The sequence below is a fragment of the Miniopterus schreibersii genome, assembly GCF_964146895.1.
Source record: "Miniopterus schreibersii genome assembly, chromosome: 1".
NCBI lineage: Eukaryota > Metazoa > Chordata > Mammalia > Chiroptera > Miniopteridae > Miniopterus > Miniopterus schreibersii.
This window is the reverse complement of record NC_138101.1, coordinates 168,176,259-168,193,747: the sequence shown is the minus strand read 5'-3', so window position 1 is coordinate 168,193,747 and position 17,489 is coordinate 168,176,259. Positions and strand designations below refer to the sequence as shown.

The window sequence follows — 17,489 nt, the reverse complement described above, 5'->3', positions numbered from 1 at the left end:
CAGAAGGCACTTGCCATCCTGCGACATCCTGGGGCTATTTTACCAGATTTTATTCTTCACCGTGTTTTTGTTGCTGTTAAAACAATGCTCATACTTCTGCAGAGTGAGCAGCAAATGATTTCAGCTCCAGCTTTTAGGCCAATGACATGTTACCACTTTGTTACCAGGTTTCATTTTTTGCTACTTACATCATTGAAAAGTCCCAAGTCATTGCTCAGAAAACTCAGTGATCATGACTCAGAGGAGTCTGGGTAACCCAATGCCACACTTGGGCACAATTCATCATCACAAAAGAGCATGGAGCAACCTCATGGGCCAAATTTTCACCGGGTGCCCCACAGCCTAATCATGCAAAGTCCACTGGTAATTAAACAAACAGGATCCTGAGCTACCAAACCATGTTGCAAACTCAGTGCTTTATAAGTCAAGGTGACAATGTTGTGTTTTGAGTCGGAGAGAGTAGGGTGCAAGTCTTGGGAAGTCTCAGCTCAGTCAGTGCCAGTTCCTTCCTATAAAAGTATTTGACCAGGTTAGAATCCCCCTAGTTAGAAGACAGGAAGAGCCTTGCTCACTCATTTACTCAAAATGCAGGACATCGGGACTTGTTTTCCTAGAAAAGGTTCCTACACAACCTCAGAGCATGGAGAATGAGGCCTTCCTGAAGCCTTATTTCTGGATAATTCGTGGGAAGTGTAAGCTCTTCTTGGCCCTCTATTCTCTGAAGCAGGCACATGCTGACCCTGCTGGTACAGCAAACAGCTCAGGGCCTCGCTCAGTGCTGTGGCTTAAAGAGCTCTCCCTGCCTGCAACATGAACCGATGAACAAAGAAGAGGAAATCCCAGTTCCCAAGAACATAGCCTACTAACCTTCACTCCCTGGTTGGAGGCGAGGCACCTTCCTTTGCCAAGGATGAAAACAAAACACCATTAAAAGGGAAACAAACCAGAGAACTGAGCGCCTTCCCTATTTTACTCCTCCCAAGCCAGGAATTCCAATGACTTGGATGCTCGATTCTGTAAGATGTTGGCCAGAAACAAATTCTAACTAAAAGCTCAGGTCCTTTCCCATGGTCCAGATGCCACATGGTTGGATGCAAAGCTGAGAACCACCTAACATAACCTCAGACCTTCCTTTCATTCTGCAGAGCTGTGGCTATGGTTGATAGACACAGACAAGTAGGGGAGAAGCAGGGGTGTTCCGTGGAGGAGCTGACATGTGATTGAAGGCGTGCCTGCCTCCTGAGCGCCCACCTCTGGCCGGCGCTCTACCGTTTAGCTTCATCTGGGCTGCGTCTGATGGACATGCCAGTGGAGACCCCAGACTAGAAAGTCAGTCTCTTACGCAGTGTGAGAGATAAAGATGTTTTGCTGTGTGCTGGGATGACTTCCTTGCCAGGTGTGGGCATCCTGAAATCTGAATGCCTACCATGGGGACCAGGCTCTGTGAAGGCATGTCCTTGCCATCAAGGAACTTTTAATCTGGAGAGAAAAATTATAACTAAGTCTACTCAAAGTTCTAGGGAGGCACAGAACTTTGCTTTGGGAGTGAGGGATAGCTTCATGGTAGCAGCAAAACTGGAATCGCTGGGCAGACCATATTTGTGGAAGCCGATGCAGGCAGGAGGAATGGTGTATAAACAAAGCATATAGCTAAGAGAGCATTTGGGGTCAAGCAAACCCTTGGGTGAATGATATAGAATGGCTAGACACAAGGTGGGGCAAACAGCCAGGGGCCAGATGATTGAGATTTGTGATGCTGAAACAAGGAGAGTAGACTTCATCTTGTGGGTGATGAGAAGCTGTTGAAATCTGAGCAGTAGAGGCTCAGTCAGATCAGAATGTTAGAAAGATGATGACTGTCAATGGAAAGGCGGGACTGGAGGATTGTGAGAGTAGAGTCCGGATGAGTCCAAGCCCTTGGAGATGGTTGGGCGGGCAGTGGAGAGGAGAAGGGAAGGAAGGAAACTGACAGTACTTGAAGGTCAGGGTAGAACAGGATGAGAGAGAAAAGAGCCTAATTAGGATGGCTCCTTTGATTCAGGTTTGGTGAGACAGAAAATACAGAAGAGACAGAAAATTCAGGGGCGTAGCAGGTCTGGGGTGATAAGAGAGAGATGGTGAACTCTTTTTTAGATCAGTTGAGTGTCACTGCCTTTGGGTCAGCCAGGTGGAAAAGTCAACTGCTCAAGATCTCTGAAGGGAGGCCTGAGTCAGAGAACCATTTTCCCTGTCAGTAGCACATGGTGCTTATTTTAGCCGTGAAAGTGGCTGAGATCACTCAGGGAAAGAGCATGAAGTGAGAATGGGGGGGAGCCAGGGAGAGCCCTGGGAGTACCAGGCTTTTAGGGAAGAGGAGTCCATGAAGAAAACTGAGATGATAAGGTCAAAGGGTAGGAGGTTTCCGGGAGAAAGCACCACCATCCATGTGTGGACACTGGGCTCCCATGCCACATTGTCCATCCTTCTAGATTTTTCTGCAGTCCACAGTGGTTTATCTTCTCACAGCTATTTTTTATAACAGTCCCACATCCATCTTTTTTATACGCTCTCTATTTATCTGCTGGTCTTTACCAATGGGATGAAGTTTCCAATTATGCTGACTTCTATTTCCCTTTTAGAGTTTGGATGACACAGCCACAGAGAGGCTTTGTGGTGCATACAAAACTCACCCAGAAGCTGGGCTCCAGTTAGAACTCAGGCTGCTTTTCTCAAATGCCTGCTTCTGGAATGGCTGAAAATACCAGTCAGGTCAACAGACCACGCAGCACCTGCCCCACCAACAAGAAGGCCCCGCAGGAGAGGCTAATGGCATCAATAGAGCTAAAAGGCCCAGTAGGAGAAGCAAAGTAAAGGGCAGGGAGTAAGGTATCCCTGGAAGACAGTAACATGAATAGCTTTATTTTCCACAAGAAGCCCCTCTTGTGGTGGTCCTGGCACCTGCAGATGGAAGAGAAACTCCCATTAGAGAGCCAGGCTAATCTCAGACAATGCTTCTCCAAGATCCGGCTGCATTTTCGGTCTTTCAGGGAGAGAAGAGGAGAGCCACCAGCTGAGAGGTAGGAGGGACTAAGCTTCAGTGTTGAAAACATTCCTTTCTAAAATGAAGAGCGGAAGTCTGGCGGCACCATCAGGATTACTGAAGTATGCATTTTTGGCCAGAGGAAAATGAGGAGCGCACTTCTGTCCCAGCCTCTGAACAAAAGAAAGAAGCTTCCTTGACCTCTGGTCCCTGTAGAGCCGTATGCATGCTCCTTGATCCTGGAAGGCGCCCCCGGTAACCTCCAGGAGGGGTCCCCTGCTCGTGCGGAGCAGGTGTAGGTCTTAGAAGGCACAGAGATGGCCTCCTTTGGGGAAAAATACCCACTTACAAGGGTTGGAGGGACTAAATTTCTCCTTGCAGCTTCCATGAGCTATGACATTCCTAAGTGAGGTTCTATATGCCCCCTGCTTTGCATTGTTAGATAGCGGTTGGGTTCCATGTCAAAAGCTGCCCTCTGCATCCGGCAGTCCTCCTTACAGCCCATCACATACTCGGTAAGGAATGCTGCCTACAAATCTCAGGGCCTCGAGAATTTGGGAGAACCTTGGGGATCTGCTTTTCAAAGACACCAGGGCTCTCAGCTTATCTGAGAAAAGGCAGCATAAGCCTGAGCCCTTCAGGACCTATCCGTGCAGGTTGTATGTTGGCATTTGAGAATAAAGAAAGAAAAGCAAATTTACTAAATCTTGGCCTCTAAGTTACATGAATTCAAGACAGTGCCTAGAATGTCAACATTCAGAAAACAGTCTCGTTCCCATGACAGCCATGCTGAAAAGTGTCCCAGCCACACATGGAGCTATGACACTCCCACTCTGTCACTCCCATTATGACCCTTAGAAATGCTGTGTTCACAACCTTCTCACAAAGGCTCCTGACAGTTTCTTTTCTTAATAATTCTCAATAATTTCTCTAATTGCATTCTGGGACAGGCAGAGATTCAAAAGTCTACATTTGAACAACCCAAACCCCCGAACCGGCTATTTCAGATTAGGCAATATATTTCCTTTGCTATGGAGAAAAAAAAATTTACATAGTTTCATCTAAAAAAGACTCCTCAGAAAAGGCAAACAGCATATTTTCATTGTCACTGGTCTGCTCCACTCTCAATTGCTGTTTCTATCAAGGTTTCTGGAGCCAAAGGTTTCTTTTTGACCTTTACCATGCCTGAACCCTGTAACAGTTTCAGTGACCTTTATATTTTTGTACTAACATAGTACCACACATCATAGGTATACCCAGCTAATTTGTAATAGTGAGGCCAAAGCTCATACAAAGAGAAACAGACCTCCAATCTCTACCCCTCTCGCACCGACAACTGCAATGACAAAGTCTCACTCTTAGGACCCCAAAGCTATGGGCTTCACTAGCCAGAAATCTGGAATGAAGTCTACCCGATGAAGTTCACTACAGGTAAGCATAATGTTTAATCTGTGCAGGTGAGGGGAGAAGCTAGAGCTCTTAAAAAAGGCTGTGCCAGTGAAGAGCATGGTCCACTGGCAGTCCTGGCTGGCACATCTCCACTGGAATGTTCTACAGGTTCCCACATTCACCCTGCCCAACATTATCTCCCCAAACTCTTTCTTCACCCATATACTCTCTGCAGTAGATGACACCCTGGGCTATGCAAACGTCCCAGACAGAAACCAGGGCATCATCCTAGATTCCTCCTGCTCCATCACTGTCGACATTCCATTAGTGTCCATTCATTTCACCAAGATCCCGTGAACACACCCTTCTCTGCATTCTCACTGCCAATTGCCTTGGCCCAATTTCATTTTCATCCTCAATTACTGAAGTTTCTTCCACTTTTCAGGTGGCCTCCAAATCCAGAACCCCCGTGCCCTCTCACTTTGATTTATTCTCGATGCTGCTGCCAGGCTCCATTTCTTGTGTGCAAATCTAAGCAGGCCACTCTGCTGCTGAAATTCCATTAACAGCTTCTACCAACATCAGGATACAAGCCAAGGCCCTTCGTGAAGCCCAGCATGTGGCTCTTCCCTCTCCAGCTCCCTTTCCCAGGTGTCCTTAACACTTAAGCCACAGGACCTACTTGGCCAAGCTGTCTCATGCTCTCTCACTTGCTGCTTCCTGTGTCGAATGCCCTTCCCTCACCTTCTGGTATTTGGTTAACCTGTAATCAAGCTCTGGGACTCAGCTCCAGGCCTCTCCGCCGGAACTTGCCTTGACTTCCCTCCACTTGACTTAGGGCCCTCCTTGGTACCAGCCCTGATCCGGGCAAGTCTCCAAGGCAAGACGTTTTCACAGCTGTGCACCTGCATCAGGTACCTGTTTGCTTCTCATGTGACAGTGAGTCCCTTGAACAGTCTCTTCTGCCTCTGTCTCCCCAATAGCTAGTCAGAGCCTCTCTCACCAGGTGCTCAAAAAAGTCACCCCACTTGAATGAGGACCAGACTGAAACCTGTTAATCAATCTTTTTCCCTCTCTCTGCTGCCATATAACACGGCCCCATCACCCATCAACAGCCTTGGCCTTCTGATAAGTCTTCAGTTGTTGAGTTGCTACATTTCTGAGGACACAATGCTGATAAGAGGGCAAATGTGCTTATTCTACAACGGACTTCTCTTCCATATTTTCTCTTCTTTCTAGGAAATTATGGAAATGCTTTTTTTTTCTTTTTTTTTCTCCTTCTTGGCCACCTGAAGGCTTTGCATGAGAGAAGAGGTAAGAGAGAAGGTTGCATTCCTGTGATGCCGAGGGAAAAGGGGGTGTTATAATTGAGTACAGACTCAGATTCCAGACTTGTTCCTCTGGGAGAAGCCACAGTGACGCTTTTGCAAAGAACAAGGACAACTGAATTTAGAAACCACAACCAGCATATTTAGCCCAAACATGTATGAGCAGTAGCCTCCCCAGGGAATGTCAAAGGGGGAAACTTCCACATCCCTGCTCAGGATTGAACTCCTGTCCATTCATTTCTGGTAGAGTAGCTGATCCCCTTCTTCCCTTGGCCTGAGATATTCGCCTGAGATCCCTGCCCTCAGGGCCAGCCACTCTGTGCTCTGGAGCTGACTTAAACCTTCAGGATGGGTATTTACTATAAAAGGAAAAACAAATCACAGCAGGCAGATGATGTTAATCCTCTGAGAGCAGGAGCTGGTCTCCTTGGGAGAGAACTTTGTGAGAATCCCTGGCAGGGAGTGCTGACGCCAAGACATAAAAAAGGGCCAGATCGATGTTTGTGAAAAAATGAAAAGAGCAAGAATGCTGGGCCGTGAGCTTTATTTCACACTTTTGACTGAGAGGCACATTCCTCAGGGACAATTCATAGCCAAATCTGGCTACTCTGTCGAGATGAAAAGGGAGAAACGGGTGAACGCAGTGTTTCAGCAAGGTTCGTACAGCTGCTGGCGGGAGCGATGAGCTCACACTGAATTAAACTCAATTATGGTGACTTTTTATTCTTTCCCCAAGGTGTGGGGTGAGGGCTGACATGCGTCCCTTGGAGGTTTGGAACTCCTCCAAATTCTACTATAGATTCCTTGTTGTTCTTGTAAACGGGGTGTTTAAAAATTAGAAAAACGGCAATTAGGTGATGGCGTCCCGAAGTGGACCAGGTGGACCAGCATGGAGCGGAAAAAGGCCGGCCCTCCCGCCAAAGGGCTGGGTCACAAGAAAGAGAGAGCTGTGGCTCCGAGAGGAAGTGCTGGCTCTTTTTAAAAGCACTTCATCAGATTTCATATTTCATTTATAAGAAAGTAGGAATTAATTTGGAAATTTAAACCAGCATCTGCTCTTGGACCTGGGAATCAAATGACACACTCCCGGGACAGGCTTGTTCAGGCTGCTTCTCCAGCGCTCTCCTGGGAGGCCATCCGCAGCCCTGGCTGCCCCATGAGGACACGTCGAGGCAGGGCTGGGGGAGGGGTGCTGGGGTTTCACATGCACTGGCCCCGGACTCAGGAATGCTGCTGTTTTGGGGCATGGATGTTTCTACTGCGAATATGCTTTTCCCACAGATAGAATCCTCCATCGTCTCTCCTGTTCCTTCCTTCCAATGTGTTTTCCCTTTAGTTTGCTAAGGGCTTTATACTTTACATCCCAGTCCAATTCCTTGGAAGAAGAACACTAGAATAGGTCAGCAGAAGGTGGACACACGTGGAAGACAGTCATCCAGTCACCAAGCACCCTGTTTTCTGACCATGCCCCTCAGGCCGATAAAGAAAATCTTGGATATCAGACCTTGTCTGTGTCTTTTCTGATGGAAGAAGCTCCGAGGAGACAATTCCCATCAATTCTAAAGGCAGGAACTGAAGACGCTTATACAGTATGTGGGATAGTCCTTGAACTTTGGAATATTATGGCTTTTATTCTAAAACAAGGATAGGACATTTAATCGAATTTTCTTTCATTTATTTCTCTTTAAAAACATGCTCTCTTTACTTATTTCTCACCTCAAAATGCCCGCTCGCCATGAGCATACTTTTGCCTACTTTGAGAGAATGTGTAAGGTGTACAAAAGGCTTCCAAAAAAAAGAAAGAAAGAAAGAAAGAAAGAAAAAAAAGGAAGGAAGAAAAGCAAACACACCTCCCATACAGAGCAGGGGAACTGGCATTCCTCTCTGGGAGAGGTCTGTATCCTGGTGAATGGCCTTCTCGCCAGACCTTCCTTAGCCTTCAGCACAAAGGCAAGGCCTCCTTCCCACAGTCACCAATTAGAGCCACACATACAACTTCTTGGAAACATGCCATCCAGACACTCCACTTCGCCTAGAAAAATCTGGTCCAGAGCCATGGCTGACTCTGCCTCCCTTGGTCCCTCAGGTACTTCACTGCCCTAGTGACAGATGCCCTGCTGGCTTACCCGAAGCATGGCTGAGCCTCACCTGCTACCCATCACCTGGGCCTCAGCTGCTTGAGCACAAAACCATGTAGCATAAACTCAGAAATGAGTTTTGCTAAGTCTCCAAAAATATGGCACATTTCCCTGAAAACTGAGAGAGAGGACACACATCCCTTTCATGCCAAAACGAGCCATTGTTTTCGCTGCCTATAAACACCTTTAAAGACCCATTGGTATCCCCAGAGGAAAACATCAGAACACATCCCACGTGCTCTGGGCACTCAGCACAGGGCCCACCGGGGCTGGGGTGGGGTGGGATGGGGTGTGTTGGGGTGGGGAGAACGCAGGGTCAGGCCTGCACAGGGATGCGGCTTCACATTAGCTTCATTCCATTTTCAGCCTGGTGCTCTCTTACAACTGGCACCTTTCTGGGCAGTTGTGCATATCTTTCTGTGCCAGCCTTCCGTGGCAGGGAGGGGAGTCCGTACAGAGCCTCCTATGTCAACACTGACCCTTTTCAAGGCAAAGATCAGAAACAGCAAAAACTCAGGACTAACGCCAGCAAAAGGAGTGCCCTTAGAGGCTCCCCTCAGCCTCAGAGTCCCAGAAACATGACTAGTGATTGTTTCTCCACCTAAAATTGTTATTAGTGTGTCTCTGATGAGCATCTTTCCCTAAGGAATTCCCAGCCCTTGAATAAATGGCATCTAGAAATACAGAACGCACGAATCTTCTTTGAACCTATCATGGGTAATTTGGAAATCTGTATCTCCTGATGATGATCTTTAGAAGAGGGTAGATTTACAGGGAAATGTAGGAACATTTATTTATGCTGCACAAAAGGTCTTTATCATCTGTATGCAAACCTGTTATCAGGCTGAAAAAACACTGTCAGATTCCCAGTGATATTTTCATATCCCTTCACAGATGCAAAGAAAAAGGGTTGAAAGGTTTCTGTGGATATCAAAGGGAAAGGGAGAGAGAGAGAGAGAGAGAGGAAGCACTACTACAGTTCTGCATTAAGAGAGGTTTAAAAAAAGATTCTGTGGGTTTTTTTGCTAAATTATTGACGGTTCCATGGCCATGGCAACACATGGACAAGAAGGTAGAGGGCAGGAACAGCTCAGCATCTTTATAAACAGGGCAGACTGAGCAATGTCCGTGCAAACAGTAGATCCTATCAGCATTGGCTGTGACTCATTTGATTGTCTATAAGTCATTGCATTAAAAAAACAAATTAATTAAAGAAGGCACTGACCTCTCTTGCTCAGGTTCTTGCTTCCCGGGTTTTGGCAAGAAGCCCTAGAAGGGGAATCTGAGCCCTTTCTTCCATGGCCAACCCTGGAGCTCTGCAATGGATGGATTCAACGCATGGGCCTGGGGAGGGGGTGGGCTCCTTCTCTCTTGCTGACTCCCTCTCTTTTTACCCTTCTGACTCCAAATAAAGGGAGGGACTCTGTTCCCAGTGGTTTCTCATTCGGTCACTCACCTTTCATACCACTACCTTCTTCTTGGAATGTGTTACGAGCAGTGGTCTGATCTTCTAAGTGTTCACTCCCACCACTTCCTGAAGAGGCTACACTGCTTTGTGGAGACAGGGGGGCATGATCGGATGGGAGGCACTGGGGTCCTCTAGCTCGCAAGTCCTCATGAGACATCCATCCATGTCCTAGAGGCTGGTTTGGCACATTCATGGGTGGGGTAAGGGACACAGATCGTTTCAAAGGGCTGTGGTGTGCCTGGCCTGAGAGAACTGGAAAATAAAAATAAAATGAAATAGGTTATTGCCCCCCCTTGAGCCTGGGCCGCAGAAGAACCCACAATACCCCTAAGAGAAGCTGCTAGCTGTCTCACAACTCCATCAGCAGTCACAGAGGGTGAATACAGGCCTGGCCTGGTCCTTCCCTTTGGGGTGGATACAAAAGGTGCTGCCTGGACCTCCTGGTGGGTTAGGTCTTTCCGAGGAGGCTGCACCTATAGTGCCCACATCTGTGACCTTAGCCTCTGTGGGCTGGGATCTGGTTTTAGTTCTAACTCTAGAAACCAGGATTTGTAGCAGTAGGCCCATAAATCAGGAGAGACTTGACAGCCTGGCAAAGCGGCCATCTGCCAAGGGTGTTTAAAAACAATTTTTTTAAACACACAAAAACTGACATTACCCATGTCGCTAGGGTGGACTTCCTGGCCAGCAGCGATCTCTGCTGGGCTGAACTAGAAGAAAGTGGACTAGTCCTTCCAACAAGGAGTTAGGGGGACTATCCTCTCGAGGGGGCACAGGCTCAGCGAGGGCCCCCATACTAACACAGGTCCCAGGGAACGGGATACCAGCAGCTATGTGTGAAAGGGTCGATTCTTTCCATGGCTATAATGCCAAACTTTATATTGAAAATACTTCCAGGTAACAAGGCTCTCATTCAGAAGCCAGTGGGGTGTGCTCGGGAAGCCGGGACTGGTTTTCACCAGCATTCTCAGCCCTTCCGCACAGTGGGCAACATCTGCGTGGCCCCCACTTTTAATTTCTTTTCCAGAAAACTAGGAAAAAGCAACAAGACTCACATAACTAGCCAAATTAAATTGAGGTCATTCAAGGGAGGGATTTAACCAAAATCAACGTCGAGGGAGCCGGCGTTACCCTTGGTTGGTTTTTCTGGGTGTGTGAAGTGACAGCTTTACAAAAGAAGCCTATTCATAACGTTCTCTCAGCGTTGCTTCCTGACAGGTCCGGTTTATTTTGACTGCTGCAGGACTAACATAGAATGGAGCCACATGCATTTTTAAACATTTTTCAGGGAAGCCATTAAGTTCCATCTCTGGTCCTATCCCCTCCAGTGAGGTATTTGCTCTCCCGAGTTCGGACTAGCATGTCTTTGCCGGCGTCAATCTTTCTGTGTGTTTCGGGAAGCAGGCCTGACATCCAGTGTAGGAAGTTCTGCTTTTTGTTAAGTTGCATTTCCGGTGGGGCAGCACCCACTTAGACAGGGCCAGCAGGTTACCTTGCCTCCACTTAAAAAGACACACACCAGAGCCAAAAAGGCTGGGCATTTTCAAAAAGTGTGTTTGGGGCAGTAGTGGTGTGGGTTGGCTCTCGTGGTCAGCTGACATGAACTAGGCCCTGAGAGCAATGGGCTCACACCTCATTTGTCAATGTTTCCACTTGGCTTCGTGTGGCCAGAAGGGCAGCCTTGTATATGAAAGGGGCACAAGCAGAAGGGCTAGAAACTTCTTCATTAACAACAAAAGAAAGGGGGGTGGGGGAAGAGCTGCTGAGTTTTGTATTGTAATCTGAAAAATTTTTAATTTGGGTAGAGTCTATCAAAGGCAAGGAATTATCACCTAATTTAAAAATATGCAAAGGGAACATTAAAAAAATTTTCTTTTGACCATAACAGGCGGAAACAACTTGCATTTCCACTAAATAGACTAAGGAAGACACTATTTAAAAAGGCTCCCTGGAAAATGCATTGCTACCTGATTGGATCAGAATTAGCAAGAGAGAAAAAAAAAGGCAGGAAAAGAAAAAATAAAATAAAAAGGAAGCAGCAGCAAAAATGAAGAGAGAAGCCAATAGGAAGAAAAGCCAGACATCCAGAAAATCCATTTCATGCCTGTCTAAGTATTTATATAAAATTGGGTAGACTTTTCTAGGGCTACCCGAGTGCTGGGACATTTCAGCTTACAGGGCTTTGCTTTCTGCTACCTCTGCAGTCATTTCAGAATATCTGGGGGATGCTCTGAATGGTGCCAGCCGGGTGTGCTCCAAGTGGACATGGGGCTCCTCTTGATAGCCAGGATTGGAAAGAGCCCCAAACCATAGAAATGGGCCTTGCCAAAGAGAGACATAGCTGGGAGCTGGTGGAGCCCTTAGTACCTAGCTTGGCTAGAAGTGATGACTGAATCCATAGCCATGGGTGGTAACACTGCTCAGATCCTTAGATGCTAAGAAAAATACCATACATATGTAGCTGAATTCCATTACTGGATGCAGCCCATTTGTTTCTTTCCACCTAAAGTTTTCTTAAAGTCCATGTCACCTCCCCAATGATGGGCATCCTTGGGGAAGCTGTGAATATCCAAGGAATCCACTGGCTACTGAGAATGGAACTAAATGTTTACCTAACTTAATGGGACTTATAGGGATTTATTCATTGAAACCTACACCCATTTCCTTATACATTCCTGAGCTTGACTGAAGTCACAGGGGATATGGTATGAAGTTGGCCTCTGCCTCTAATAAAACATCAATTATACCTCAGGCGCCAGGACTTTTCCCAATGACTTTCTACCAAGGGCCCCTCCTTGTCTAAATCACAAAGACTCCCACAGCTGGCACCAAGCTCAGAAATGTCTCCTTAGGATCACCCTGCCATAGCAGCCAAGCAAACTGTCTTACACTAAATTTCTGATCTTCCGAGAGGGCCATGGATTTAGAGCTGGGCTGGCCACTACACCTCAAACAAAGCAAAGTCATGCTGGGCAAATGCCTGATTTCTTTAAAGGGAACCGAGGCCCTGAAGCCCCAAGGCAATACAGGCTTGTCTACCTAAGGGAAGGAGACTGAAGAAGGTGACAGGCAACCTGCCAACAGTTCTACTTTGGGGTGAAGGTAAATCTTCAGGTAAAGGTAATAGTGACCTCAAATCCAATTTCCACGTTGCTTTGTGTGCTGGAGCACTTTGGCATAAAGTGGCAGAGGGAATAACAAATGCTACACAGAAAGACTGCAAGAAAACAGGCCACACAGTTGTGGAATTAAAGAGGTGGCCAGCGGCACAGGATTGATGGGTGCCCTACTGCTCCTCATTTTTTTCCTTAACCAAAAGAACTCATCTGAAGTGGTGATAAATAGAGGAAGAACTGATGTTCAGGCAAAAATAAATTCCTTTTCCTATGAGAAGGGAGGAGAGATAGTGAAGAGAGACTTCTGAGAGGCTTCTCAGTGCTGTGTTAGTGGCCCCAGAATGCCTCCAGCTAGAGGCAGGCCTTTTGAACGCTCTCCCTTGCTGACTGCTGTGCAGCAAACAGCTAACGCTTCATTCCCATTTAAGCTGCCCCAAAGTCATATTCAAATGATGCGGAATTAAGTACACCTTTTTAAAAAAAATCTTAGTAGAGGCTAGTAATTGGCAAGTTCCAGTAAAACTGAGGTCCTGAATTCATATTTGCATTTGTGACTTTCTAACAGTGAGAGGGAAGGGCCAGCGTGTTTCAGGGTGGATTCATTCTATTGAAAATCATACTAAAAATTACCCAGGGAGGCAAAATCATGCCTCTTTTGCTCTGGAAAAACTGAAGCTAAAAGTTAATATTGTGTACAGTATAGAGCCAATGTTGTTTCTATTTTTAGAAACCTCTACAGGAACATTCAGGTATGTACACATATATGTGCACATGTACATGTATATATGTCAGTATAATGCTGTTATTTTGAGGACACTCATAAATTCAAGTGAACCAAAAATAAATAATAAACTGAGTAAGTCTAATTTAAGTATAAAAAAGCAGTTAAAATAACGTGTGTAAATATAGAGGGCAATAAAGTCTGTCATGCCATCAGAGCCAGCCAACGTCTCTGACCTCATCAAACTTTAGGATTTCTCTTTCATCTCCAAGCACCTTTCAATGGAAAAATACGATGCCTGGCTCTGGGTTCCGTTCCTTTAAGTATTTTCTTGAGAGCCTGTACATCTGTTTACTTCTAATTTCCTTTGATCATCTTAGACTTTTGTCTTAATTCGTAATTAGTGAAATAAGATTTAAGAAAAAGCTTTCCAGGATATTTCATGCTCTTTTAAGAAAATGAGGTATAACTACTTTTTTTCTGCCTTCTAAGATGACAAATAACAGGGTTTCTGAAAAGCAAAAGGCTTGGGAAACTGGCCCAACTATCACCTTAGTTCACTGTCAGGTTAAGTATTATGCCTCACTATCAAGGAGGGAATGATCCCCAAAAATGAATGGTCCAGATAACTGAAGCTTGACTCTTACGCCAAGCTCTATCTTAACAGACTTTGATGGAGATCTTTTAAAGACACATTACAGTTTTCTGCTCTCTTTGAATTTATACATTGAATGTGACCTATGCTTTAAAAATGTTTGTTATGAGTACAGATTCATAACATTTTAGAGCTGGAAACGCCCTGGGAGACAACATAATTCAGTAATTCCCAAGTTGTGAGCTGTGGGCCCGTAGGTTATCAAAGGCCTGAAAGTCTCTACACACGCCCAGCCTCGTTAGTAGATAAAATACTGTGCTATCAATGGTTTTTACATGTATGTAAAGAGCATTAGAATTAATAAAATATAAATTTAAATGTTGCTGAGTTTACACCTCTTGTCATTTTTTAAATCAGCAGATTCGAAGTACAAGTATTGTTTTATGAAGACTGCAATTGTTTTATTTATTAAAAATTGAGTCATGAACTCAATCAACAAATAGAATAACTGCTGCTCTCTGCTATCTCTGTTGAATGAGGCTTCCATAGGAAATATTGCTGCCCTTGGGACCTTGTGGGCCAAAGTACTTTCTTTGTATGCCTTTCATAGTTACTCTATCTCCTCAAATTCAGTCAACCATTATTTCTCATTGCTAGCACTGCACGTTTCTATTTCCAGGCTTTGCACTTTGTTCTAGAGTCTAGAATCTAAACTGCTGAAGCTGACTTATAAAAAAACCAAAAAAACATTAAATATCCCCATACTCCTAATGTCATCCTCTTTCATCAAACCAAATAACCTGTCTTCTCAACCCAAGTTTGGGTTCTTGCACCCTCAACAGGACACCTTATGAGCTCAGCTTCATAGACATAATTTGCAGTTTTAATCTTTTTTTCTCCCTAAGCTAATCTCCTCATTTCTAACTTGAGAAGCTGTCCTTCTTACAGAAAAATTTGTGCTTTGTTAACTTTTCAAATTCTAGATGCTCATGTGATAGAACTCAATTCAATTGCTAGCACAACTGAACTTTTCAAAAAGAACTCATTCTAATTTAGGGATTTTAGAAAGTAGAATGAGGAAACTAAGCATTTGGATATGATTTTAAAATATTACCTTAGAATTTCTTTCCTGAATTAAAAGGTCCTGGCCATTTCTCTACTCTGGTAATATATACTATGTGTGTCCACATACTAAGAAAAAATCACAGGGAATATTCTACTTGTATGTTGCTAATGGTGTATTTTAACAATATTTTCTAGACTTACTCCCAAAAGATTTTCAGAAATATCAGAAGAACCTTTGCTGAATACACCAATCTAAGGGCTCACAACATACAATTCTTAAGTTTTGCTGCAGGATATGGTTTGATACTTGTCAAGTTTAAAGGGGAAAAAGCTCAACCCATTGCCAGCTGCAAAATAGCTGTTATTGTTTCAAAGTTATTGGGGGAGTGTTTCTGTTCATGCCCTTGGGTTTGGCCTGCTCATCAAGCATCTTTCAGGTACCATCCCAAGAGTTTCTTCTGAGAGCACCGATGTCAGAGCACCGAAGGAACTGCTACTTTTAAAGGCTTTCCATGTTCAAAGAGTAGAGTTCTGCTAACACCACTTGTATGAATATTCCAGGCATTTGCCTTAAAAAAGAAAAAAGCTGACATTTTAGCAAGGATCAGTGGTGAAACAATATTAGACCCCAATTCCTCTTCTTTAGTTGGTTTTGTGGTACCACAATCAGTAATCTGAGCCTCTGTGGTGGGAATCTTTGGGGAAGAGAAGATTAATAGGAGTGCAAGAATACATTTACAAAACCAAACCAAACCAAACCAAACCAAACCAGAGTATTTGATCAGTGACTTCATGCAAAAAAAAAAAAAAGACAAAGTAACACCAGTTGCATGTATGGCCAAGTACAGATTTGTGTAAGGGGAGGGAAGAAGAGTATTAATTACTAAGGTTAAAATTAACATGCTCTGTCCTCATTGCTTCAGGGAATAGATTAAAAGCAAATCTGGAAGGTTATATTGCCTCAACTCTGCATGCTTTCTCTCTGCTTCTTGTCCAAAGGTTTGGGAAACCAGTGCTCACAACATCTGGACACCAGAAGATGATTCCCCCCCACAGTTTCAGACTCCACCTCATTCTGGGGGGAAGAGAGAACATGCTACAAAGCCAAGATGTGGGGTGTTCCCGACAAGCCCGAGAGGAAGTCACACACTCTCTGGGAAGAGAAAGTGTATGCCTGCCCGTGCAACAAAGCCAAACAAATGGAGACCCTGTAAGAGGAGAAAGCCGCAAAGAACATCACGAGGTTGACAAATACACACTGCTAAATCTCTTTTCCCCCCATTCAATCTCATCTCCACACAGTGCTGAAGTGAAAGCATTCTGGTGCAGGGAACAGCACCTGAGAGGCTTTGCAATAACCTGAGTCCTTGTCACTGGCGTCAGCTCTTATTACTCTAAGGATGGTTCAGCCTTTGGGCAGAGCAAAGATGTATGTTTCTGCCTTCACATTATCACTTAAACATCTGGGCTTTTAAGAAGCAAATTAGAATGTTTCTGGCAGACTTTTATAGCTGCATTAATCTTTGGGACATTTCATTTGTCCTCTCTTGTCAGCTTCTACAATGGCAAAACTGGGTGTCATCCTGTAGAAAACCTATTTTAGATAATTGCTGAATGACATTACGTGGTCATTATTTATGAAATAAGTTAGACAAGGAGCCAATATACATACATTTTATAGAACACAGCAGAATTTTACTCACAAATTTAACTTCAACTCAAGCAGTCCTAAAAGGAAACTGCCCCAATCCTCTCATTCCATTCTATCAAAACCAATGACATCAACTGTGGAAGTAATTTGACACCGCTGAAGCAGATGTTTAAGCCAATTCAAGGAACTGCTGGATCAGCCCAGCCATTTCTAGAGTTCCTGGGTTAAAGTCTACTTTCCTGAACTATGTTTCTTTTCATGTGTGTAGTTACATCTAGATGTACTTAACCCTTAGGTTTGTCCATGGAATTTCTACTCACATAGTGAGCGAGCAGATGTCCAGAAATGAGCTTAGATAAAGTTGCAGAATTTGAATCATTTTGTTTATGACACCAAGTAAAGGAAATAATTGAGTCAAGCAAGTGGCCAGGAGTGGATTTAAGCAGATATTTCCTTTATCAGTTTCCAATGTATCGGTAAAAAAAAAAAAAAAAAAGTGCTCCAGTCACTGTGTTTAAGGAAGAGAGATGGTGGAGAAACTCAGGAAGATAGATGTTTGATGACAAAACTTCCCTCCTACCCTTTTCTTTCTTTTTTTAAAAAATATATCTTTATTGATTTCAGAGAGAGGAAAGGAGAGGGAGAGAGCGAGATAGAAACATCAATGATGAGAGAGTCACTGATCGAGCCCGCAACCCGGGCATGTGCCCTGACTGGGAATCGAACCCCGATTGCCTGGATCCTAGGTCGACGCTCAACAGCTGAGCCACGCCCGGCCGGGCCCCCCTACCCTTTTCTTAAAAAACTCTCAAATTGTAACTTGGTACCTTAACTCACATGCCTATACAGGGAGTGCTTCTCAGGTTTACAAAATGCAATGTCCATCCACGTTTAACAACGCCTGGGCTGCTAACTGAGCATGGGTACCAGCAAAGCAAGCCAGTGTGGAACTGCAAATAGCCAGAGTCTCATGACTGAGCAACCCTCAGAGCACTGGTC

At 44.8% G+C, this 17,489-nt stretch overlaps 1 protein-coding gene across 2 annotated transcripts in view; it reads right to left on the bottom strand.

Annotated features, from left to right (window-relative positions):
* The window catches only part of SAMD4A (sterile alpha motif domain containing 4A), a 200,150-nt gene that overhangs the window by 38,616 nt on the left and 144,045 nt on the right, over window positions 1–17,489 (bottom strand). Inside the window, exon 5 of one of the 2 annotated variants that reach the window (XM_081141241.1) lies at window positions 9,331–9,594. The exons of the other annotated variant lie outside the window; for it this stretch is intronic. Within the exon in view, the coding sequence (XP_080997367.1) occupies window positions 9,331–9,594 (264 nt within the window). The remainder of the gene's footprint in view (window positions 1–9,330; window positions 9,595–17,489) is intronic. 2 annotated transcript variants of the gene reach the window in all.